This window comes from Penicillium waksmanii (assembly GCF_028829765.1).
Source record: "Penicillium waksmanii strain IBT 27052 chromosome Unknown utg000005l:1.0-5232799.0:1.0-5237142.0, whole genome shotgun sequence".
NCBI classification, from domain to species: domain Eukaryota; kingdom Fungi; phylum Ascomycota; class Eurotiomycetes; order Eurotiales; family Aspergillaceae; genus Penicillium; species Penicillium waksmanii.
This window is the reverse complement of record NW_026643252.1, coordinates 1,113,613-1,137,354: the sequence shown is the minus strand read 5'-3', so window position 1 is coordinate 1,137,354 and position 23,742 is coordinate 1,113,613. Positions and strand designations below refer to the sequence as shown.

General features: G+C 48.1%; 13 protein-coding genes across 13 annotated transcripts; 6 read left to right on the top strand and 7 right to left on the bottom strand.

Moving 5' to 3' along the window:
- Positions 1-160: 160 nt before the first annotated feature.
- Positions 161-1,235, bottom strand: N7481_005335 (aldo/keto reductase family protein; the record flags this gene model as incomplete). The annotated part of the gene is made up of 4 exons (XM_057264554.1): positions 161-396; positions 442-512; positions 568-743; positions 819-1,235. 4 exons carry the CDS (start codon positions 1,233-1,235, stop codon positions 161-163), a joined length of 900 nt encoding a protein of 299 aa, XP_057122274.1.
- Positions 1,236-1,878: 643 nt separating this feature from the next.
- On the bottom strand, positions 1,879-3,075 carry N7481_005334 (GPI-anchored transamidase; the record flags this gene model as incomplete). The annotated part of the gene is made up of 1 exon (XM_057264553.1): positions 1,879-3,075. The coding sequence occupies one exon, from the start codon at positions 3,073-3,075 to the stop codon at positions 1,879-1,881; it is 1,197 nt and encodes a 398-aa protein (XP_057122273.1).
- Positions 3,076-3,680: 605 nt separating this feature from the next.
- N7481_005333 (DUF1014 domain protein) lies at positions 3,681-4,472 on the top strand (the record flags this gene model as incomplete). Its single annotated transcript, XM_057264552.1, has 3 exons — positions 3,681-3,737; positions 3,800-3,900; positions 3,968-4,472. The coding sequence occupies 3 exons, from the start codon at positions 3,681-3,683 to the stop codon at positions 4,470-4,472; spliced, it is 663 nt and encodes a 220-aa protein (XP_057122272.1).
- A 579-nt stretch (positions 4,473-5,051) lies between these two features.
- On the bottom strand, positions 5,052-6,231 carry pex7 (putative peroxisome biosynthesis protein (Peroxine-7); the record flags this gene model as incomplete). Its single annotated transcript, XM_057264551.1, has 2 exons — positions 5,052-5,958; positions 6,068-6,231. 2 exons carry the CDS (start codon positions 6,229-6,231, stop codon positions 5,052-5,054), a joined length of 1,071 nt encoding a protein of 356 aa, XP_057122271.1.
- Positions 6,232-7,143: 912 nt separating this feature from the next.
- N7481_005331 (uncharacterized protein) lies at positions 7,144-7,905 on the top strand (the record flags this gene model as incomplete). Its single annotated transcript, XM_057264550.1, has 1 exon — positions 7,144-7,905. One exon carries the CDS (start codon positions 7,144-7,146, stop codon positions 7,903-7,905), a length of 762 nt encoding a protein of 253 aa, XP_057122270.1.
- Positions 7,906-8,162: 257 nt separating this feature from the next.
- On the top strand, positions 8,163-9,632 carry N7481_005330 (putative CUE domain protein; the record flags this gene model as incomplete). The annotated part of the gene is made up of 1 exon (XM_057264549.1): positions 8,163-9,632. One exon carries the CDS (start codon positions 8,163-8,165, stop codon positions 9,630-9,632), a length of 1,470 nt encoding a protein of 489 aa, XP_057122269.1.
- Positions 9,633-10,283: 651 nt separating this feature from the next.
- Positions 10,284-12,308, top strand: N7481_005329 (GMC family oxidoreductase; the record flags this gene model as incomplete). Its single annotated transcript, XM_057264548.1, has 6 exons — positions 10,284-10,324; positions 10,383-10,502; positions 10,553-10,769; positions 10,826-11,362; positions 11,416-12,019; positions 12,076-12,308. The coding sequence occupies 6 exons, from the start codon at positions 10,284-10,286 to the stop codon at positions 12,306-12,308; spliced, it is 1,752 nt and encodes a 583-aa protein (XP_057122268.1).
- Positions 12,309-12,678: 370 nt separating this feature from the next.
- Positions 12,679-14,437, bottom strand: N7481_005328 (uncharacterized protein; the record flags this gene model as incomplete). The annotated part of the gene is made up of 3 exons (XM_057264547.1): positions 12,679-13,645; positions 13,700-14,094; positions 14,147-14,437. The coding sequence occupies 3 exons, from the start codon at positions 14,435-14,437 to the stop codon at positions 12,679-12,681; spliced, it is 1,653 nt and encodes a 550-aa protein (XP_057122267.1).
- Positions 14,438-14,453: 16 nt separating this feature from the next.
- Positions 14,454-14,744, bottom strand: N7481_005327 (uncharacterized protein; the record flags this gene model as incomplete). The annotated part of the gene is made up of 1 exon (XM_057264546.1): positions 14,454-14,744. One exon carries the CDS (start codon positions 14,742-14,744, stop codon positions 14,454-14,456), a length of 291 nt encoding a protein of 96 aa, XP_057122266.1.
- Positions 14,745-15,021: 277 nt separating this feature from the next.
- On the bottom strand, positions 15,022-16,207 carry N7481_005326 (putative ubiquitin-conjugating enzyme; the record flags this gene model as incomplete). The annotated part of the gene is made up of 4 exons (XM_057264545.1): positions 15,022-15,117; positions 15,154-15,941; positions 16,003-16,097; positions 16,146-16,207. 4 exons carry the CDS (start codon positions 16,205-16,207, stop codon positions 15,022-15,024), a joined length of 1,041 nt encoding a protein of 346 aa, XP_057122265.1.
- Positions 16,208-16,414: 207 nt separating this feature from the next.
- N7481_005325 (uncharacterized protein) lies at positions 16,415-17,437 on the bottom strand (the record flags this gene model as incomplete). The annotated part of the gene is made up of 2 exons (XM_057264544.1): positions 16,415-17,028; positions 17,092-17,437. The coding sequence occupies 2 exons, from the start codon at positions 17,435-17,437 to the stop codon at positions 16,415-16,417; spliced, it is 960 nt and encodes a 319-aa protein (XP_057122264.1).
- Positions 17,438-18,990: 1,553 nt separating this feature from the next.
- Positions 18,991-20,453, top strand: N7481_005324 (acyl-CoA desaturase; the record flags this gene model as incomplete). The annotated part of the gene is made up of 4 exons (XM_057264543.1): positions 18,991-19,244; positions 19,311-19,731; positions 19,783-19,869; positions 19,935-20,453. 4 exons carry the CDS (start codon positions 18,991-18,993, stop codon positions 20,451-20,453), a joined length of 1,281 nt encoding a protein of 426 aa, XP_057122263.1.
- Positions 20,454-22,025: 1,572 nt separating this feature from the next.
- Positions 22,026-22,409, top strand: N7481_005323 (uncharacterized protein; the record flags this gene model as incomplete). Its single annotated transcript, XM_057264542.1, has 1 exon — positions 22,026-22,409. The coding sequence occupies one exon, from the start codon at positions 22,026-22,028 to the stop codon at positions 22,407-22,409; it is 384 nt and encodes a 127-aa protein (XP_057122262.1).
- Between the last annotated feature and the right edge of the window lie 1,333 nt (positions 22,410-23,742).

The window sequence follows — 23,742 nt, the reverse complement described above, 5'->3', positions numbered from 1 at the left end:
GTATAATGCTGCTCATTCATGCTCAGGCTATATTGCATATAGCGAGCTCATTTCTCTCATTTCTCATTTCTTCTTCTTGATATTGTCATTTACTACAATCAATACCTAGGTATACATTGATTTCAATTTCATTTGAACTAAATTCTTCGACCACCATGCACTAGTGGACCTGCGCGAACAACGAGTCGATTTTCTGCACAGCAATCTCTGGCAAAGGCCCCTTGGAGATATCGCTCATATTCTGAACGATCTGCGAAAATTTACTTGCCCCTAGGATCACTCCGTCCTTTTCGTCCAAGGTCGAATGGTAATAGAGCCACCTTAGACATGCTTCTGCGCCACTTATCTCGAGCGGATCAATGATATTCAGCAGATCAGCCACCACCCTATGCATCTCTAACGTGTCATATTTAGCATTCAAAGCAGAGGTGGTTTGATTACCCGGTGCATATCGTGTACCAACAGCATCACCACGAGTTGCTCGGCCTGTCAAGAAACCCCCCGCAAGAGGACTATGTATCGATTAGCTCTGCTCCTCAATCGAAAAGTTGAACAAGGTCCGTGTACCTGTAGGCATTGAAAGCAATTCCGTGTTTTCGCAGCAATGGAAATAATGTTTTCTCGCTTTCGCGGCTCAGAAGATTATATAGACCCTGGTACACGCTCGGCTTGACATAGTTTTTGTCTTCACAGACGGCAATAAATTCCGTCACAAGGTCAGGTGGGAAATTTGAGAGACCAAACTAAGTCAAGTCACTGAATCAGATATTGAACGTGAACGTGGACCGATGAGATGCGATGAAATATAAACGACCGACCTTCTCAAAGCGACCCTCCAAATACTGCCTATGAATCTCGCCGGCTTGCTCTGCAATTGGAGTCTCGGGGTCCGGGCGATGGAAATAGAGAATATGAACATTTTCAGCGTGCAATCGAGAAAAACTGTCATTGATTGATTTCGTAATATTCGCAGCAGTTAGGGATCCGGATCCATCGATTTTTAGAGAGCCATCAGTGCTGGTCTTTGTATCTATCGTGAAGCCTTGTTCTTGAGCACGGACTTCGCCTAGCAACCGCTCGGAAGAACCTGGACTTGTAGGTGAATATCTCGCTGCAGTATCGATACGGTTGATTCCAATTGATTGGAGTTGGTCTAGAAGCTCTTGAACTTGGGCCGCCGTGGTGAAGCTGGTCCCAATCAACGCTCCTCCGAAAAGGGTGCTTGGCCGAGACATTTTAAGGAAATGGTAGTGCTTTCTGCTGGAAATATGAACAAGACATCACTTTCTGATGCTAACGGTATTTATACTTAGAAATCCTAGCGATGCTCGATTAGTTATTCAGATGAAGAGATATACAATGTATTACAAAGCACAACCCCGGGTAGGCTGCTCCGGCTCGGCTTCCCATCTTCCGAAGAATGGCCAGGTGAGGCCCGAGCTGTTGAGGAATAAACTCAGTACTGAGTGAAGCCATATTCATGCCCAGGTGGATTTACTATTCAAGGGAGGTGTGTACTGGTAAGTTTGAACAAGGCAAATAGTAGTATTATCCGCATGTATGGTGATTGACTGTGAAAAACAGTCTATTCAGACCTATTCACCCCCCATTTTGGCATGGTATAAAATCACTAACTTGAACTGAATAACTACGTCATGCGTAAGGCTCAATGCAGCAGGCTCATTAGAAACTTGAAAATACAGGTAAGAGCAACATTTAGAAAGCAGAAGAAAGAATGCGTATTTCTGTAAGTCATAGAAAGTAAAGTGGGAAAGTTCGCTGAGCGCCGTGCACCATCCGAATGCTATACGTGGTTATATTAAACCAAGAAACAAAACTGCAATCAAATATTGATAATATTGACACAGTTCTACCACATCAGTTGACTGAACGGCCCAATATCGACCCGGCAACCCAGACTGCAGTGCATGCACCGACGACAGATAGACCGACCAGTCGTTTGCCCCAGCTGTTATCCTCGGCCATCTTCGTCGGGCCAACAGTCTTCTTGGGAGCCAATCCGACAGAAGAAGAGTGCTTATTTTCATTATCAGACTGAGTGGAGTTGCCAAGGATGGCAGAGTACTCTTCACCGCGCTTGCGCCACTTCTCCGCCAATCGTGCGATTTCGGCTAGATCCTCCTTAAGAGACCCAGGCTCTGTGGCGTTGGCGTTCTCGACTTCGACGTTTTGCACATTACCGAAGAAATCCACGACAGTGCGCAAGCGGCCTTCCTGTTCACCGCCAGGAAACAAGTCCCATCGCACACCAGGTTGTGAATGGATCTTCGACTCGTCATAGGAATCAAAAAGATCTCCAAGATTCAACTTGGAATTGGCGCTCGTCACTTGTGTCTCCAGGAACTCTAGTACATAATAGGTCCAGCGGTCGATGACGGCGACTCCAACATCGTTATCGGCGTGGTGGGAATAGGAGGACTGATCCAGCTCACTAGAGCCCGTGGCAACAATATTGGGCGAGTAGAAATGCGTGTACATCGTATTGGCCTGGCACGTATCAATCATGAAAAGAAGCTCATGGTAGCGCTTCTTCTCCCACATTTGCCCAAATGCATTGGCCAAATCCCACGCGCCAATCTCCTCCGCGTCTTGGAACTTTAGGAACTGGTCTCCGCCGTGACCGGTCATATACACCAATACGTTGCTACCGGCATCGGATCCAAGACGCTTGCTGCGTGGGACATCTTCGTCGAGCCGATCGGTCAATAGTCGAATGAAGTTCTCGACTGTCACTTCATAGCCCCTGTAATCAACCTCGATATTATCGCCGTACAGGTCGACGGCGCGGTCCGCGTTACTGTAGACGGTTCCGGGGAAAGCGTTTCGAGGATTGCAAGCCATATCATCGGGAAGCATCAGAATGATCTGCGAGTCTGGAATGCCGAGCCGCTTGACAGTTCGGTAGAGGGAAAGGACATTGGCGAGATGGCGGTAGTTGAACCAGAATCGGGATGTGGAGACCAGTACAGCCCAGTTGGAAGTATGTTCTGCAGCGACGAAGCTGACGAGAAGCAGGAGACAAAGCGCCTGCAATAAGCGGAAGAACGAAATCATGGTGGCGGTTTGAGGGTTAGAACATAGTCAGGAAAGGAGGGATGTGACTTCGGCCGCGCAGTTAGCGGAGCGCACTTGTAGGGGCGAAAAGAAGGGACCAGAAGTGAGAGTATGAGATGGTATAGCTCAGATATTAGTTCCGTCAGTTATATCAAAGCCATTATCGAATTTGAGTCGCGACGGAAGGTAGATGACAGGTGAAGCTATTGCGGAGCGCGATGACAAACCCGCAATTGGGATACTGACACCTTAGTAATCAGGCATCAACAATATATCCCGTCAAGTCAATCTTGGAACTTGAAGGATGATAATAAGTCAAGAATTGGAAAATCTCCTTGGCGGTCAGAGAAGGACTACCCGTAGTGTCCTGATTGATATCACGATTTATTTAAAAATAATACTACCAGTAGATCAGCCCTGAGATGGCCCTGGAACCTCGTCATAGCTTAGTCATTGGGGTACCGCCTACGTCGGAGCCGGCATAATCCTCTGGCGGATCAGCTCATCTACCAGTGCAATCCACTTTTCTTCTTCTTCTTCTTTCTCCTGGATTCAAATCTGTGCAGCGGTCCATTTTATAATCAAACCGAAGATCTTTCGTCATCATGGGAGGCAAGAAAGCTGCTGGTGAGAACTCCAAGAAGGTTGCTGGCAATGCCCGCGTATGTTGACCCCGCCCCCGCCATCATCACGCATGCAACAAATTGAACTGACGGCCACATAGAAAGCCGAGGCTGCCGCTGGAAAGAAGGCTCAATCGGACGCCAAGGTTGCCGTGGAGGAAGAGAAGCAATGGTCCAAGGGATCCAAGAGCAACGCTAAGAAGTAAGTAAAGCCTGGACGCCTGTTGGTAGTGCATGAATTCTGATCAATGATTTCTTCTCACTCACAGGGAAGATGCCGATGCCAAGAAGGCCGATGCTGCCCGCAAGAAGGCCGAACGCGATGCCATGCTCGCCGAAGAAGAAGCCTCCCAACCATCCAAAGCTAAGGGTGCCGGCGCAAAGACTGCGCAAAAGAAGTCTCGTGGCCTCGACCTTGGCCAACTCGATGACACCCCAAGTGGCAAGCCGGGCTCTCTCAATGCCTCCGGTATCGACAATGCCTTAGATGCTCTTTCGTTGACAGGCAAGGACACTTCGAAGGTCGAGAAGCACCCGGAGCGACGATTCAAGGCCGCCTTTGCTGCTTTCGAGGCCCGCCGTCTACCCGAGATCGAGGAGGAGAACCCTGGCCTGCGCCGACAACAGCGTATTGATCTGTGCCGGAAGGAATTCGAAAAGAGCGAGGAAAACCCCTTCAACCAGGTGCACGTCAAGGTCAATGCGACCAAGGAAGAAATTTCCCAGATGCGGGACCAGGAGCGTTCGAAGACTGAGGCCAGACTTGGAAGATAAATGTCCAGGATATGTTGTGAACTTCTACATCCTACCGTTCTTGGGTGGTACTGAAACGCAGAAGTTTGCTTCTTTTGGCCCCCTAATGTTACGCGATGGACCATTGTCAACTCGAAGAGAGTACGCTAGGGCGGCGGCTTACGCTGCGCGCATTTCATATGGTTGTTCTAAAAAATGAGGACGATATGCTCTGATGAGTATTGATGATAGACTGGGTCTAGCTTGCCAATTGGGTTCGTGCACAGTGCATTATGAGCTCGATGAGCATGAACACAAAAATTACGAAATGCAATGACTGATATCCATACTTGATACTACGAGTACTTTTGTCAAGGCGAACATCTATAAAACGGTTGCCTTACTTGGGTAAAATTACTAGTATAAACCTTTTTATAGTACTAGTATGTTTAGTAGGTTCACTGCCATCTAGTGACTTGACTTACTCAATTAGCAATAGCGCGACAATTCAAGAACACTTCCTGTTAGCGAATCCTTCAAATTGATATATTGCTGGCTGGCTGTCTAAACCAGAAAGAAGGCTGATAGCAAAGAAAAATACGCTATGCCCGGGTTATAATCCTAAGTCATTGAACCTCGTACATCCCATACATAAAGACTCTCATCCCACCCAACACTGGCGCACCAACCCTCGCTACCGAATAGACACCAATCAACGCCAGTCACAAATTCGGTATGTCTACCCATCCGCCCCAGCTCCATACCGACCATCGGACCCGGCCCAGAACGCATCATATCCATATCACCGGCTGCGCTTGGATCTGACTGATCACTCCAGACACGACAAGTCATATCATAACTGGCACTCAGAAGCACATTTGATAGATGTGGCGACCAGGCTACCTTGCGAACGGCATAGTCATGACCCAGCATAGTAGTGAGTGGGCCTTGTTGCGGGGCCCGGATATCAAATGTCCGAATAGCGCGATCAACGCCCGCCGTGGCTAGGACAGTAGAGCGGTATTTATTCCAGTCGTGAGTGAGCGCCTCTGCGGGCGCACATGGCGCAGGTGGAATGCCGGGCTGGCCGGGGATTGCGGGGGCTGCGGGGGCTGCGTGAATAGGGATTTGAACGGCGAGGTGGTTGGAGGCGGAGGCGGGTGTACGTAGATCAAAGATACGCACGTATGAGTCGGAGGTTACGCAGGAGATAAGTTCGGGATTATGAGGGCAGAAGGCGGCGGAATAGGTGCAGCTGTGGGTGGGGAGAGTGAGGAGGGACTGTGGGCGATGCGGCGACCAAACACGGACTGTGCCATCCCAACTGCTGGAGCAGAAACGATCTTTGGCGACCAGGTTCCAGTTAACGCTGAAGACCTCGCGGGCATGTTCCTTCCAGTTTTGAACAGGGTAGTCGTTGGCCGAGGTGTCGAATAATTTGATGCTGCCGTCGCCGGAGGCAGTGAGGACTTGATTCTCGTGGATTTCTGACCAAGCCAGATCGTAGAGGGAGTCTTGAGTAGTGAACCTATATATTCCGAACAAAATTGTGCCGTTAATTCATTATTTCCAGCTGCGAAGGAGAGGGGGGAGCTTCCCCCGCGGAGAGAGACCGCAATACAAGCAAACCCACTCACCATTTGACAGGTACGATTCCGTTGGGAGTCAACTCCAAGATATACAATCGACCATTTCCGACCAGGCCAAAATTAGCCGCGCTGGCAACAGCTAATCGATTGTCGAAAAAAGGCGAGTATTTGACCGCGCTGCCGTTGTAGCCCTGTGTGCGGAAGTGAAGCATACTGAGCGTCCGACCGGTTGACGCCCGTCGCTCGATATTGAAGCCGTGAGAAGGGGAATCAAATGACAAAAGGAGGTAGGTCAGAGGGTATCACACGTGAAAATCAATCAGGGTTGTCCAGCGCGGCGCGTCGGAGGATTGAATGACATCGGGATTGCGGGGAGGATCAAATGCGATGGGCCGAGGTCGACTTTCGGTGCGGCCCACACGCCTATCAGCCATTCCCGCGCGAAAGGACGGGGCCAAGCTGAGGCCGGAGCAGTGAAAGTGAACTAATATAGAACTGTAACTGTAACCTTTTATATTAAACTGTTCGTATCCCATTGAATTGACCCGAATTTATCTCCAATCATTGAAGAGATTGGTTGTCTTTCATTTGCCATGTACCTGTTGTGATGGATGGACAGTTAATTATAGTAGTTCGAATAGGTATACTACTAGTAGTATACTATTCCTAGGGAAATAAAAAATCATAGTATAAAAGAACTTGAATGAGCCCGAGAAACCTTGGAAGTGATCATAACACCTGAGAGCCCAAGGCATAGTTGTATACAGCTTTCAACTAATCGTTGACGTCAATAACCGATCTATCCCGAATGTCTCATTAGCCGGGTGCCCATACTAACTCAATAAACGGAAATGCGTCTAGACTTTCTTCCTTGATATTTCATTTCATAGGTTCATTAGTGAGGAAGCATAATTCAGAACCATTCCCTAAAGTTTCGCCTCTTCGACCGTCAAAAAATGGGACATGACGTATCCCGCCGTGAAGAACTTATCTCCCCCGCCTTTTTTCAACCTTCGCAATTCCTTTTTTATTCAATGAGGAACTCTTTTTAGAAGGATCCCCTAAGAGAACATTCCAGCAAAATACGCGGATGGGATTGGACCACTCATCGGACAATTGCGATCATGGCCGACCGAGATGCCTCTACGTTTACCTCTCCCGCCAACGTTTTCCTCCAACAGGAAGTCTACCGACTGGGAAATTCTCCCGGGTTGCGACATCTTCCTCCCGGTCCTGAGCGTGACTTCATAGTTCTCACCTGGGGACCTGTCATTTATCGAACGTCCTACGTTCCGGAAAGCAAACATCTTCTCCCCGTCTTCCTGCGGCTCCTTAATGATGCCGTCAGTCGGTCAATACATCGAATATTGATTGGCTCTGCCGAGCAAGTCAGACTTCTCGAAAAGACATATGCCTCGAAGGTATTCAGCGTACAAGATATGTACGACAGTCTGGACGAAGATAGGGTTCGCGATGCATTTCACGATTACAAAGTCTCTCTAGCCATGCCTGTCACGGAATTACCGAGTAGACTACGCGCATGCTTGATGGTAGATGATGAGGTTTTATCACATATGAGGGCTATTCTGGACATTCCGACCATGGCTGGACAAGACACAGATGTCGGGCGGTGCTGGGTAAAAGTTATCGAAGACAACTTCCCGGATGCAAGATTCGGCGATAAGCCGTACATTGCCAGTATAGACGGGAATAAAAAGGTTGATGGGACTAAAGAACACCAGGGAAAATATCGCGGCTGGACCATGGTATCATTGTCTGCGTTGTTGGAAGTATTTGATGGGCTGCGACAGATGAAGTACCTGGTGGAATATCATCGTGAGGGGCGAATTTACTTAGGGGAAGGCAAATGGAGTGCTATAAAGTAAAAATTGAAATTGATTATAATATCAATTTATCATTGCACGCCACAAACTGTTATACGATGCAGATATTTCAAGCCTGCCGATTTAAAAAGTAGGAGATACTTTCTGATTGGTCACTTTGGAAGCAATCATGTGCCGATAAGGTCTTTATCGTGCTGCATCATCCCAGATTGGAAGCGTCCAGGGCTGATTTCAAATCCAACCAACCCTCTAGGCTTTTCGTGTATTCCCGTCGAATATGGTGATGGTGCTAAGCATCCATGGATGCATTCATCACGAGAAAGAAACGAAGGGTTTCTGCACCCAGAGAGGATCCCAGCCCAGCACATGAGACTCTCAATCTCCCATCGAATTCGGATATCGCAGGCGATGATTCGACGGACGTCAAACTAGCCATTCTGATATCCCTGTTCCCAAATGTCGGACAAGACGATATCCTTGATATCCTCGTATCATGCGATGGGTCTGTAGAAGCCGCTTCTTCACTGCTCAAGTCACAACCTCCCGCAAAACAAACACCAGGAAAAAAGCGAGCGACTCCCAGCTCGTTTCTGGGTATTCAAACATCACTGTCATCCCATGTCATGACCAAATCCAAGGATGGGCTACTCACATCTCTCAGCGAAAGCATGCAGAGTCGGAAACCTCCAAATATCAAGAAAGGGAAGACGCTACACCTATATGCCCCTGAGGACATCGCTGCTTACACGCCTTGCACGATCATACACAATTTTCTTCCCCCCGAAGAGGCAAATAATCTACTTGTTGAGCTGCTCGATGAATCCAAGTACTTCTCCCGATACGAGTTCCAACTTTTCAACCGCACCGTCCAGAGTCCCCATAGCGCGTGTATATACGTCTCTACGCCCGAAGAATTCAAACGACAGACATCTGAGTACACTTATGGCGGGACCTATCGAGCAAATGTGCGGCAAGCAACGCCGCATCTGCGCTCCGCATCGCGAAAGGTTCAAAGCCTCGTGAACGACGAGATACAAACACGCATCAATAAAGTCTATCCAGAAGGAAAGAAACTCAAATTCCAATCCCCGAAGGATTGGCGCCCCAACGCTGCATTTGCCAACTGCTATAATGGACCTGCGGAGAATGTGGGGTATCATTCAGATGACCTGACCTACCTCGGACCACACCCAGTAATAGGAAGCTTAAGCCTGGGCGTGGAACGAGAATTCCGAGTCCGCCGGATCATCCCTCAAGATGATGCGGACGAAGAGGATGATAGAGAGACGAATCAAGATCATGTCGACTCATCCTCACGATCCACTAAAGATGAGAGAGCGGCAACAGCCCGCGCCGATGCTCAGGGGCAGATCTCCATTCATCTTCCCCATAACTCTCTTCTTGTGATGCACGCAGAGATGCAAGAGGAATGGAAGCACGCAATAACTCCTGCTCAGACAGTTTCCCCTCACCCGGTCTCCGGGAATTGTCGAATTAATGTTACTTACCGCTGGTATCGTGATACTCTACATCCGCGTAACACACCACGATGTCGATGCGGTGCACCGGCGATTCTTCGATGTGCACAGCGCAAGCAAGAGAACCGCGGCCGCTATATGTGGATGTGCTATGCCGGATATACACCAGGAAAAGAGGGGTGTTCATTCTTCCAATGGGCCGAGTTCGACGACGACGGCGATCCGGTGTGGGATCATAAGCAAAGCAAGGATGTGGCACCAGCTCTGTCCAATTTTTCAGCATCGCAGTAGACCATAGCCAATCTTAACTCCATTTTCCCCAGAATTTCTCGGACTTTCCCCATTTTGTAGAACAAATTAGCCAAGTTTACTAGCTCCCATCGGTCTGCGACAAATTGAGGCCCACAACTGGATCCATTTCTTTTTTGTCCCCACCTTCAGCTTGTCATCCGCCCCACGAGAGATCCGTAAAACTAGCAAAAGGCCAAAGGTTGAACGAATAGTCGATATCGATTGGAGATCAGAGGGTATCTATTGGCACCAGATAGAGTTGATGCGGGGGTTATTCCCCTTTCGCGGAATTAAATTCCGTCCTCCACCTTTGATACCCCCCCCAGAACACCTCGGGTGCAAAATCTCACTTTCTGCAGCGCGGTTCAGCAAAATGGAGTCGTTGAATACACTAAGACGGTATACGAAAGATGACTTAGTGGGGTTTCCTCGATGGGCTAATGAACTGTCATGCTGAGGCGCCTCGCCCTTGGCCGCCCCGCCTCCATGCGTTAGGCGGAATTCCGCGCTGCTTGGCTCGGTGTATTTAGGGGACGAGTATTTAAGGGAACTGTGATCGCTGGTTCTTTTGGTGAAGAACTTTGAATTTCTTTCTGGTCCTTCGTTGAAATTGTTCTCTGTGAACTTCAGTTTCAAGTTGTTTATCGCAACATGGCTTCCCAGAACGACAGCTATGATTATATTGTCTGCGGGTGAGATTGATCAATTCTAGAAACTTCAGTCTGAGATTACTACTGACCAATGTAACAGGGGTGGCACATCTGGCTGTGTAGTTGCCGGCCGTCTAGCAGAGAACCCAGAGATCAAGGTCCTTCTCATTGAAGCTGGCCAACATAATAAGGACCTGGAGAATGTACACATGACGGGCGGGTAAGCTGTCCACCACTCGCCGAAAGAGCTTTCAGTTACTGATAGGATAGGTGGTCAAATAATTTCGATTCAGAGACCGATTGGAATGTTGTCACTCCTCCAATGGCTGGTGTGGCCAATCGCCAGGTGAAATTAAGTCGTGGACGTTTCTTGGGTGGCTGCAGCGGCTGTAATGGTACACTTTGCATCCGTGGAAATAAGCAGGACTACGATGACTGGGGACTCGATGGATGGAGCGGTGAGGATTTCTTCAAGTACATGAGAAAGGTGATATTCGATCTCTGCGGAGGTTATAGGGACCCATTTCTCACAAACGAGTATAGGCGGAAACATTCCACCCTAAGCCTTGGTTTCAAGCCGATAAGACCAGCCATGGCTACTCCGGACCATTGCATACCGAGCCTCACGATCTAGCGCCAATTTCAAATCTTTTGATAGATTCGTTTGTGTCGGAGGGAATGCCACTCAATCACGACATGTTTAGTACCGGAGACGTCCCACAGGGCTGTGGCCATGCTCCTCGCACTGTTTATGAGGGAATTCGGACCACAGGCGCAGATTTTGTGACCAACAAGAACCACCGAGGCAATATTACGATCCACACAGATACCACAGTGGACAAGGTTATCTTTAACAAGCAAGGAGACCAACCCCGTGCAACTGGTGTCGTGACCAAAGGAACCGATGGCAGCTCCAGGACGTTTTTTGCCCGGAAAGAAATCATCATCTCCGGTGGGGCATACTGCAGCCCTGCAATCCTACTCCGGTCTGGCATTGGGTCCAGAAAGGAGCTGGAGAAGCACCAAATCGAATGCATAGTAGATTCACCAGGTGTTGGCAAAAACCTTATGGATCATCTGGTTAGGTCCACTCCCGAGTCTGTCTCGTTGAATCCACTGACTGATAATTATAGATTGTATTCATGTTCTACGAAACCGAGAAAGCAGGACTAACAAACGACTATCACGTCTACCACGGCGACAATTTCGACAAGACCTACGCAGAATATAAGGAGAAGAAAACGGGTTTCCTCTCCACATTCCCCTTTGGCGCCTTTGCCTTTGCCAGAATCGACGATCGACTCAAGGATGAGCCGTTATGGAAGAATGCCCCTCGTCTACCAGGTCGTGATCCCATGGGTCTCACACCCTCTCAGCCCAACATCGAGTTTTTCACGACAGAGTGCTATGGTGGACCAAAGCAATATGACCAGTTCCCTATTGACCAGAAGCACGCTTTCTCGATGATTGCGGAATTGTTCGCGCCCAAGTCTCGTGGCTCGGTGACTTTGAGCTCGACTAACCCCATGCAGAACCCTATTGTTGATTGCAATTATCTGGCTGATCCGATGGACCTGCTGGTTCTAAGTGAGGCTTGCCGATTTGGAAATGAAGTCGTTATGAAGGGGGCTGGAACAAAGGATATAGTTAAGGGTTCCTGGCCGCCTAATTTAAACCATCATACCTACAAGACAAGAGAGGAGTGGGTGCCCTATGTCAAGGAACATGCTACCACTTGTGAGTCCACAAAATCTACAATTCGGTTTTTATCTTACCGCTGACGACTGTTTTAGGCTACCATGCGGCGGGTACATGTGCCATGGGTAAGAATGATAACCCAATGGCTGTTCTGGATGAGAAGATGCAGGTTCGCGGTGTCTCTGGTCTGCGAGTTGCTGATTGCAGTGTCATGCCTACTTTGCATGGAGGACACACTCAAATGCCGGCTTACGGTATTGGAGAGAAGTGTGCTGACCTCATTAAAGAGACATGGCGAATGACTGGAAATGTTTATAGTCGAATTTGACGATGGCAAATTGCCACTTGACATTAGTATGTAAGTACTACTAGTAGATAGTGATCTGGGCAGTATTAGAGGAATATAAATTATTACTTGGTATCCTACTATCCTACTCACTTGTATACTCAGTAGCCTATATTGCGCGGATCAAGCAATTTGGAATGGTCGAATCCCGAGGTCGCTTCACTGAGGGGGTGGCAGAGCTTGATAGTAGGGAAAACTATTAATTTTGGATGGAATGCGGCAGAAAGCGCTTTTGATTTTGGCTTTGAACTAGTATACATAATACCATGAAGGTTGTAGCTATTGGGATAGTGGAAACAGGATAAAAATAACTACGAAAAAGCAGCGAGTTACGATAAAATATTTGGGCCATCTATGCCAAACTGAACGTAAACTTTTCGCCGGGCTGAACAAAAGTGGTGCTCGGGTTCTCTAAGTCTGCCTTGTCATGACTTGCACGTCGGCTGCGTAGACTGGTGACATAGGTTTCGTGATTGACAGTGCAAATTGTTGGAAGAAGTGAATGCTCATATTCAACCTGAACAGTGAGGATTTGTTCAGGTAGATCTCTGACCCAGCCCATCAAGAATTTGTTGATTCCAACAATTGTCTCCATAGCGAGTTGGGGTAGTTTTTGGAGTTCCTCTCTATCCGTTTCCTGAAACGCGACGGGGATTATGACATCTATTGGAAGACTCCATACTTCTCCAGGGCGAAGTGATGTGATCTGATAGAATTTGGCGACCGGCTCTATTTGGCACCCCGGCCCTGGGGTCAAACCGATTTTGATATGATCAAGGGACCCGTGACGTATACCAAGACGAATGTGCCGAAGGGCTTTGGCAATCCTCTGGGCGAAATGAGTCCTCTCGCTGCCAATTTCTTCAAGATCATAAAATATATGCCACCCAGGTTGGCGATTCATGTGATTGATAGGACAGTAGCTCTGGGGCGTGATTGTGTGGAAACCAATGGCTTTATCGATCCAAGGTACCTGGTTGTTGGAGGCGCGATTTGCGGGCGAAACCGAAGAAAGAAAAAATAAGTGGCAGTAAGCAATTCTTGGCGAAGCGCTGAAAACCCTGGAAGATTCACGAATGGCGACTTCAAAGTTATATCTTTTCGTGTTGCCAGCCCGCGAGCGATGGGAAAAGATATTGAGAGCGGCCTGAATATTGTCCACGGAATGGAAACCCAATGGAAGCAATAACTGGAAGTGATTCGTGAACGCTTCATTCACATAGCCAAGAGCAATGCGATCCTGACCTTGAATTGTATGCGAAGCCAAAATCGTTGATCCTAGGATAAACTGTGTGAGGGAGTGGCCAGGTGCGGTGGGTCTAGGCATATGATAAGTATAGTGTCAAGCCTAGCATAGAGACACGTCAACATACAAGCTATCAAGGAGAATAACGATATCGAGGGGCGCAAGGCTCGACGGTTCTGGTAGTGGAACGAAACTGACATCGGCAGAGACAGTGATCGTGGTCGTCACGCTTTCTTTGCCAAACCCGATTTGTGGTGGACTGGTGGTTGTCTGTACATCAACAAAAGCGATTGGCAGATCCATCGGACAGAGAAATTGTGAGTTTTCCCAGCATTTTGATCCATTTGAAAGATTTCCTAGGTTCGATGAAGGCTTTGTTCCAATGGAGGAGTCTGACAATGGCAGACTTGGCAGAGAATCGCTGTAAGATCCAGAGCTCCAGCGAATCTGCAAACCATGGGGAGAATTTCGACGTCGGGCGTTCTGATCTCGCTTTTGTGATTTGGTAGGGGCCTCTGGGATCTGCAGACTATGTCAGTGAAGAACCAGAGATTCCGGGTTTCGAGGCACAAACAATCATTGAGTCGGAGAATGGGTCCTCTAGGGATTTCCAAAGAAAATTCCCTGTGCCTTGAGAATATTGTTGATCGTTTGTTCTTCTTTTTGTGACTTCAATCTGATATGAACTGCTGCTGTAAGACGGGGTTCGTGTTGACGTGGGCGGGCCGTCAGTGCTGTTTCCTGCACTATATAGGGATGAAGATCGCCGCGGGATACGTGGATAGGATGTCGACGAGATATTACTTCGAGTGCGTGTGAGTCTGAATTTCTTGGCAGTGTCGGGCCTTGGGGTATCGTCGCCCATCGCTGATTGATCCGCTCTAAACATGCTCCCTAGTGTGAACAGGAGATGCGTAATTCAAGGGTACCTCAGAAGTTTCGGTGCCTTGACCGGTACCACTCTCGAGATCAGAGTGAAGGCGCTTCTTGCGACGGTGCCGAGTTCGGCAAGAGAGCCACGAGAGCCAGTGGGGTGTGCTGAACCGACAGCTGCAGTGCTCAGAGCAGGCCAGGGCCACAGCGACTGCACAGAATAGAATGACGATAGGAATCAATACCAGGGCGATAAGCAATGCAGAGCTCTTGAAATCAAGAGATATAATATTGGACATCTTGAGGGGAGAAGGTGTATGTGCGGAGGAAGTGGCTTTTGGGAAATGGAAGGCGACTCGACTTAGGCCGGCGCAGTGGTGGCCGTGGCAGTGACCAGAACCATGACCATATGGAAGTGGGAAGGAACGAGGAACTGTTCAACTAGTAGCATTGGCTGGGTATATTTGAAGGCAAGCATCTTCTCTTCACTCTTCACTCTTCACTCTTCACTCTTCACTCTTCACTCTTCACTCTTCACTCTTCACTCTTCACTCTTCACTCTTCACTCTTCACTCTTTATGTACGTGCGCCACTGCAGCCATCATCTCCTTCACCGAACTCAAAGTCGCCTCGTCCAATCGCGAGAATCTTATCTGTCAAGAGCGTCAATTTCTGTATCAGAATATGTAATATTGGAGTGGCTCTTACCATCTCATCGCCTGCTCGAGAGGCGTTCCCAAACAGCATGGGATCGGAATTACTAGTCTCGATCTCAGTCTCTACTCGGCGGGCCCAAATCCCATCCCAATGCCAGTCACCAGGAAGCCGAGCCTGCGGACTTCCCCGTTTCAAATCACCAGGAGTATGTCCACCCCTGCGATGAGCTTTCCATGCGTGCCACGCGCCCGGATTCCCCGCTGCCTCGACAGGTAATGAGTCTAGCACTTCCTCGTCGTCAAACGTCGATCGGATATACTCAAGCAGTTCGTAAACAGGAACAACCGTCCTAGGTTGAACGAATTGATCCAAATTAGGCACTTGTGCAACTCGGACGGGTTCTTCTTGAGCCTCGGTATTCTCTTCGTTGCTGATCGGCTGATCTGAGACAGCGTCTGAAGTATGTGGCGTGTCCGATGGTTGTTCGGTCTCCAATTCCAATTTAGTTGCGCTCCGTCTTTCCTCGGCAGGAGAAACCACCTTCACACTATTCCCGCTCACATTGCGCGACGAGGCCCCAGATGCAATGTCCTTTCGTGTCGCTCTACCGAACCAGTGTGGGAAACCATGACGGAGGCTGAAGCCACCTGGAGGCAAACGTTCCTCATCGGTCGCACTGACAGGGTTATCACTTGCTGAGCTAGTACTGAAGGTATATGTTGTGAGGGGAACGATCAATGGGTGAAACACATCGGTCGCGAAGGTGACAAGTGGAGGTAGATCGGGGTAGACGTCGGGGAAGCGGATTTGTAGGCGGAGAACTGCGGAGGCATAAGGGCCTGGAGAGAAAATTGTCCAATTTAGTAAGGAGCAAGAGTTCTTGAAGGAATCAAAGCTCACCGGAGCGTACGAAGATGACACCATTCCAGAGCGTGGGGTCTCCAGGCGCGAGGCTCACGTAAACCCCTGGCGGTGCAGCATGCCGCAGGCTGGCACTGTGGAGAGTTAGAGTGGAACTTGAGGGATGAGACGGCGACTCTCACAATTCCAAATGCAACTGCTGCCTCCGAACCGAGGGGACGCAGGGTAGTGCTGTAGTTGACATTGTTTGAGGTGGTGCGGAGGAAAGTTGGCGATGAATTGGAGACCAAAACATCCCCGGGGCCATTCCTATGGGACCGCTTATCACCTTATCACTACAGTGGACCACCACCCTGGGGCATAGAACAAGTATAGAAGTATAGAAGTATAGGAGTATAGCTGAGTTGAGGTCGTTATTCATAATTGGGCTAATCTAATACCCGTGGTCTACTTAAAGTGCCAATCTATCCAGTTCTAGTCCTTGTTTCAACAATCCCAAACGAATCATACCTTCGCCCACTCCTTCATAGACACCACCCGCAATTCCTTCGACCCACCACGCCGCCAGGTTCCCAACTGCTGCCCCGACGCGCCCTTCATTGAATTTGCAGACCGCCGAGCCAATGCTCACGCCACTCTTTCCAAGCCCATCCGCGGCATCTAGCGTAGTTGTCACAATACGCTCGGTGATGCGATGAGATCGTTCGTAATCGTAGACCTGGCGGAGAAATACTTTGAAATAAGGTAGAATGAACCGCACTAGCAGAAAGATTTGCACAATAGTTGATGCAAGAAGTCTGTGTAGATATGACCTGGAGGGTGGTGGTTGTCTGCTCTGCGTGGGACTTTCTAGTCGAGCCAGATGTGATGATGGGCTGGTTGCTATTGATGCTTTCATGGGCTCTGGTAGACGATGTTGTAGCATAGCCGACTCTTCGGCACTCAGATCTGCCGGGAGAGCATCTAGCAGATACATCAATGCACTTATGTAAAGAGACCGAGCCAGTCGGCCATCAGCTCTTGGTTGTTGTGCCTCATATCCTGCATTTCGGAGAAGATTGAACGCTTGGAGAGAAATGACATGAGTCAAATGCATTCGGCTGGAGTCCAGTCAAGGTTCGATCTCACCTGGCACAACACGGTTCCACCGCAAGCCCGACTCGGTTTCGTACTTTGCGGGGGGTCCACTCTCTTCTGTTTGAGGGCTGTTCGAGCCAGATGATCCAGACCCAGAGTTCAATGAATCCAAGTCATCGCTTGCTGTCGAGGGCCGTTGTATTTCTGTGGCGAGATTGCCGGAAAGCTGGCTACCGTAAGGGAGATATGGCTCCGACGATGAGGCCAGCGCATGACGCAGGGCCTCGCTCGTTATCTCTTCGGGATCAGATCCAGCCCTATGTGACGGGTACAACCGCAGCAGCCGGCGTCGGATTGATGCTGGAATGGGGAGTAGGGGAAGTCTGGAGTACTCCATTTCGAGGCTCTGTTACTGGCAACTGCGAACGATGGGCGGACTGAATCACCCCGAAGCTTTGTGGGAAAGTGCAGGAATCTGGAAATTCCAGCGACGAGGTGATCTGACAGATAACGGTCCTGCGGCAATTTTTCTTGCATGCGCATTACAGTTTCACATGCTAGCGTTGGCGACTCTGATATGCCGATAAGAGTGGGGGCAAACACCCCTTGGGAGGATGGTGTCCAAATCGTGGCGGGGCGAGCGCTGCCAGTTGAATCTAATCATTTGGAGGCCAGATCAACATGGCTGGTCGATCAATTTAGTCTCATGGCCCTAAATCGAGCTAAGGAATTCTGCAGTGGCCAGGTCAAGCCACCGGCTTCAACCACCATAGGCATATGGATAATGCTGGTCAGATGGGACTAAAGTTGAACTTGAAACAACATAGGCCATCCCATGGGAAATGGCAGAGACCCTCACCGCCATTCCTGAAATATACTCTAGAGTCTAGAAGTCCAAATATCTAATAATGGGACTAGTATCTCATTCTTTGAACCCAAAAATCTTCGAATTAAATTATACATAAGGTAGGAATGCTTTGGAACGATTTTCTCACTTTTCAATCAAGTCGAGGATGAGCCATATAGAATATTAGTGTTTCTTTCTTGCAACGAATAAGGATGGATTAATGACCTTATCACCACAATCCACAGAGGTTAATGAGATTGCTTTTGTAGTAATTCACCACTGATGCCCTCCCACTAGCTTATGTGGCGATGGATGGTGGTACGATCTTTCTTTTTCACGAATTGCTCAATCCTAATTGGCATTCGTTGCGAAAATTTATGTATTTTTTTTGTTGAGTATTAAAAGAGACTCAAAGTCCGCATATTTCAAGTTTGCTTGCACAGCCAAGACTTGACTAATTAATCATTTTGGATGTTCTTATTCCGACCATGCCATTATAGTGTGTTCTAGCAGTTCAAGTTGGGGAATAAATGTCGTCTGATATACTAGAAAATATTTTGTTTTGCTGGCCCCATCACTGCATAGTTGTCCGATCCTTAGCAGATTCGCACCTTGTTTGAACAGATTGAGTCGTGGAACGGGCCAGCCAAAGCCTTATTCAACGCCCCAAATGGGGGCCACGGGGGCCAGAAACCAACAGAATGGCTGAAAGAATGTATCCCAGGATTCAGTCCCGTCAAATTGAATAGGCTATTGTTAGGCAATTACCCAGAAGTACTGTTTGTGCGGCTCCGAACATGTACCATGGTAGTGATCACGACCCACAGGTAGATTTGGTGAGACAAAGTGCAGACATCCTTTAGCCCCAACAGCCCAACAAATTCAACTACAAGCATGGAATCACAACACGTCACTTCCACATGAGACCGAGGATCCAGAAGTTTGATCAAAGTAATCAAAGAGTTTTATTCAAAGGATTAAATATAATCTTGTTATCTTCCAGTTTCGTAGTATATTGCGTATTGCTTTCCCCCCCTCCATTCTATTTTTCACACCCTTCATATTTTCTACCATACTTTTCATCCCGGGTTATTCTCTCGAAAATGATAGAAAACGAATCTACCTCTGAAAAGGGACATATTACAGAGCAACCAATTACCATTCACAATTGGTATCACCATATCAACTGGCTTAGCACAACGCTCATCCTAATTGTCCCCATCTTTGGGTGCATCGCCGCACCTTTTACCCCATTGAAGCTACCTACGGCTATCTGGGCCATCATTTACTACTTTTGGACAGGATTGGGCATTACTGCTGGATATCATAGACTTTGGTCGCATCGATCATACGAGGCGTAAGATTATTGGTTGTGTCTTCCCTGCACGTTCCATCATCGAACTAACTGATTTATTCAACATAGTGGTCTACCCCTCCGTGTTTTCCTCGCCTGTGTTGGTGGCGGCTCCGTGCAAGGTTCTATTCGATTTTGGAGTGCCAAGCACCGAGCTCACCATCGATGGACGGATACTGTCAAAGATCCATATAGCGTTCGGAAAGGATTGATCTATTCCCATCTCATGTGGATGGTTCTGAAGCAGAACCCGAAAGAAAAGGGCCGAACGGATATCTCTGATTTAAATCATGATCCGATTGTTGTATGGCAGCACAAGAACTATGTCTCTTTCATCTTGGTATTCGGGATCCTGTTCCCAATGTTCGTTGCCGGTTTGGGATGGGGTGATTGGAAGGGCGGCCTGTTGTATTCGGGCGTTCTGAGATTTTTCTTCGTACAACAAGCAACATTCTGTGTTAACTCTTTGGCACATTGGCTTGGAGATCAGGTCAGTGGTGACCGAGGAGCCTAACTTCTTTTACGCGCTAACACTTCTTAGCCTTTTGATGACAGAAACTCACCCCGTGATCATGTTATTACTGCCCTTGTCACCTTGGGCGAGGGTTATCATAACTTCCACCATGAGGTAGAGATAATCTAATCCTCAACTTTCTATTGAAGTGCGAAATTTCAAGACTAACATGTTTGTAGTTCCCCTCCGACTATCGCAACGCCATCCAGTGGTGGCAGTACGATCCAACCAAATGGTCGATCTGGATGTGGAAACAACTGGGCCTCGCCTCCAACCTCAAGCAGTTTCGGGCCAACGAAATCGAAAAAGGACGTGTGCAGCAGCTACAAAAGAAGGTCGACCAAAAGCGAGCTCGCCTAGATTGGGGCACTCCTCTAGAGCAGCTTCCTGCCATTTCCTGGGATGATTTCGTCTCTGACGCTCAATCTGGCAAAGCGCTCATTGCTATTGCGGGCGTGATCCATGATGTGACTGGCTTTATTAAGGATCACCCTGGTGGCAGGGCTTTGATCAGCTCTGGAATCGGCAAGGATGCCACGGCTCTATTTAATGGAGGTGTTTATAACCACTCCAATGCCGCGCACAATATTCTGTCCAGCATGCGTGTCGGCGTGATTCGAGGCGGAGGCGAGGTCGAAATCTGGAGAGGGAGAAGAATGAAGAGGCAAGATGTTACTGGTGACGATGCTAGTGGGTGATGTAATATTTTAGACTAAACAAATAGAAAGATCACATCTCACGGCCCGACCGAATCCCAGGATTCCTGGAATAGAAATTTCAAGACATAAGATCTCAACAGGGGACCCTGGTCAAAACATTGGCCTCCGTGGCAGTTTTTGAAAATCGACTTCTAATTATTCTCCAGCTTTCACATTAGAGCCGCTCGATGTGCTGCTGGTCCACGGTTATTTTTGGCTTAGACAATGATTTATTCGACCATATCGATGCCCAGCCTTTCCATACGAAGAATTATTTCTCGAGAATGAATTCAATGCTACAATTTTCGATGAATGATTCTGTAGGGTCAAAAATTCGCTAAAATTGTTGGTGTCTCTTCGCAAATCCCGCCTAACGGCCATGTATTACTTCAGGCCCTCCAACCCCGCAGTGCAGGCTCTGAGAACCGAGAAATTGTAAGACATACACTTTGAATACGAGAACTCAGCCGCAGGTGCTCGAGTAAGAGGTCTTGCGTCTCAGTGGGCATCCCCAGATTTTCTCGTGTTCGGCTGCCTCGGATAGGTCCTAACCCAGATCATGTGGTTCTCTTAGTGGTTCTCTCAGCGATTGTTTAGTGCCGTGCATAATTCTTCTCGTTTCTACCCTATTTCTATTCGCTCGCAAAAGATGTCTCATTAATCTGATTGGTTTTGTTCGAGTAGCTTATTGTTTTCTAATCGACTCCTCTTGCGTTCGTCCACCTGGACAGCTTACGATGATTGCCACCTAATTTTCCTCTAGGCATCGTTATATACCTGCTTAATATAGACTTAACTTGAAGTCCCAGGAAGAGGCGCAGTAATTTATTATTGAAAAAAACCAGTTGTTCTGACGATTGGGTGCATCTCAGCCGTATTACAATGCATGGTGGCTTTGAATCTTGAGGATATTTATTGAGACACGAAATGACGCCACCATGCAATGTAAGAGGGCGAAAATGGTTCACTGAGATTCTGGGTGGGCTTAGCAAGCTCAGTAATTTTAGATCTAACTTTCAAGGTCTCGCCTACTAGAATTTCGCCTACTGTTTTTAAGATTGAAAATAGTATTAGGTCAGCAGGTCTCGCTCCGTATTACTCGCCCACGAGGTCCATTTCAGTAGATATAAACCGTTACTTGACTAAAGGACTTGGTATGGTCAGCATTAAAAATTGCTCTTTTTGGATGGGGAGATCTGATCAAAAGACCCACCTCTTCGCATAATGCGCGAGGCCACCAGAGAACTTGACGAGGCGCTTTTCTAGGCACGAACAGCGTCGATGCTCTTCTAAGACACCTTCTTAGAAAGTCATCATGAGATCAAGCCGACAGGGCCTAAAATTAGGGAAGAAGGGGGCCTAGATTCATGGCAGGGTGATGTCACGAAGAATAGAATACGAGAAAGTTTCTAAATATCATCTAATACATTACTCTTGGTAGATATAAAAGATCTCTTGTTCCTCCCCCAGGTCCTTGAAAAACATCCCTCAGCACAATCATCTCCAACAATACAAAACATCCTCAATCCACTTCAAAAAATCAAATTTTACGAAGTCTTACTTTTAATCAAAATGAAGTCCGCAATTGTCGCCTCTCTTCTGTTCGTCGCCACTGCCATTGCAGCCCCTCTCGAGGCCCGCGCTGCTGCAACCGTCGGTTTCGCTCTCTCGAATGATCAGAGTGGTTCATATGCCGGCGTTACTTTCCCAGCCGATGGCACCGACAAGAGTATTTCATCCCTCTTCGTCTCCACCTCTGTTGGGTCTTCTGGCCACGTCCTCGCCTCATCCGCCCAACTGACTCAGTTCCCGGGCACGATCAACTGTGTCCTGAAGAACAATGGCGCAGCCCTTGCTACTTTCACTGCCCAAAAGACCTTCGCCGATCTTGACGGCAACCCTGCCAAAGCTATTCCTGTCAACCTTGACCACGCCATCATCAACTGCCACGTTTGAATGACCAATTGAACTATTTAATAGAGCCTTGGAAGGCTTCTGGGTCTTCAGGGATTTCGGATTTAATCTAGTCTATCCTTCATTGTTACCTATCAAGATATATAATCCGTTATTAGTGAGAATTGAATGATTTTATGAAGACATTGCTATCCATGGGTATACTCATTATTACTAATTGTAACTGACACGCAGGATTAACTATAGGAAAGACTGTGACCTGAGCACCTCTCGGGATTGGCACTAATCAAGGACAATTAATGACTTTCCAAAGCTACATCAGGTTGTACCACTAGTACTCACTATTACTAGTACTATTGGAGGATTGAACCTTGGAAGTGGGTCACATAATCCAAACTTGAACTTGAAGTGATCGAGTCGAGCTTTGGGGAGAACCTTCAAAGGTTGGAAGGTTCTTTTTCACCAACGGCCTTTTTGATACTCGGGCTAGTTACTACTAGTAGTAGTATAGTTTGGTCACCATTGGCCTAGGCACTGGCATCCATGATGCTTCCAATTTAGCACTGTCGGGTAACCTTCAACTTGAAGTTGGGATGGATTTGAATTTGAACGTGATACTACTAGTTAGTAGTACAAGTTGTATATATCCGACTCCAACTTGAAAAGTCCCACGGCTACAGTTGGATCCACGAGGTGGATTCTATATTTTTCAAGGTCCCAGCCCCTCTGGTTTTTCTTTTCTTTAAAGTGTCCGTGTCTGGAAAGATCGGAGCTGACTTCCTGCAAAAACAAGCGTACTCTATATATAGTACATAGTAGTAGTGGTTTCTCCACTTTGCCTAGCAGAACTGAAAGGCCCACTCACTCCACACACGAATCATCTGGAGCAAAAATCAATTCTGTGAAAGATAATTGAGCAAAAAGCAACTCCGATAGGGGGAATCGAACCCCCCGGCTGCCGTGTGAGAGACGGCGATGTTAGCCACTACACCATATCGGACGGGTATGGTGGAACTTGTCTGGGTTTAGCAGATTATAGCTCTGCTTTAGCGTCGCTGGTCGCTTTGCACTCCCGTGCGTGGTAGTATATAAATCTCGACCTCCCCCCCGCCCGACCAACACTCCCTCAAATTTGATTTTCGCCCCTCTGCTCCGGTCCCTGCAGCTGAGGCATTTTTGCTATTGATCCGGGTCGCAGAGCTCCGGGGCTTCGCCACCCCTTTTTCTCTAGCCCTCGTCGTTGTCGGCTTCTCGGCGCTCCTCGTGACATCAATCCACCACACTCTCGGATGGACTTCCTCTCGAAAGCGGCACGCCAGAAATCTGGGCAGGTCGGCCGGGAGTTGACCATTACGATGCCGATACCTTTGATATG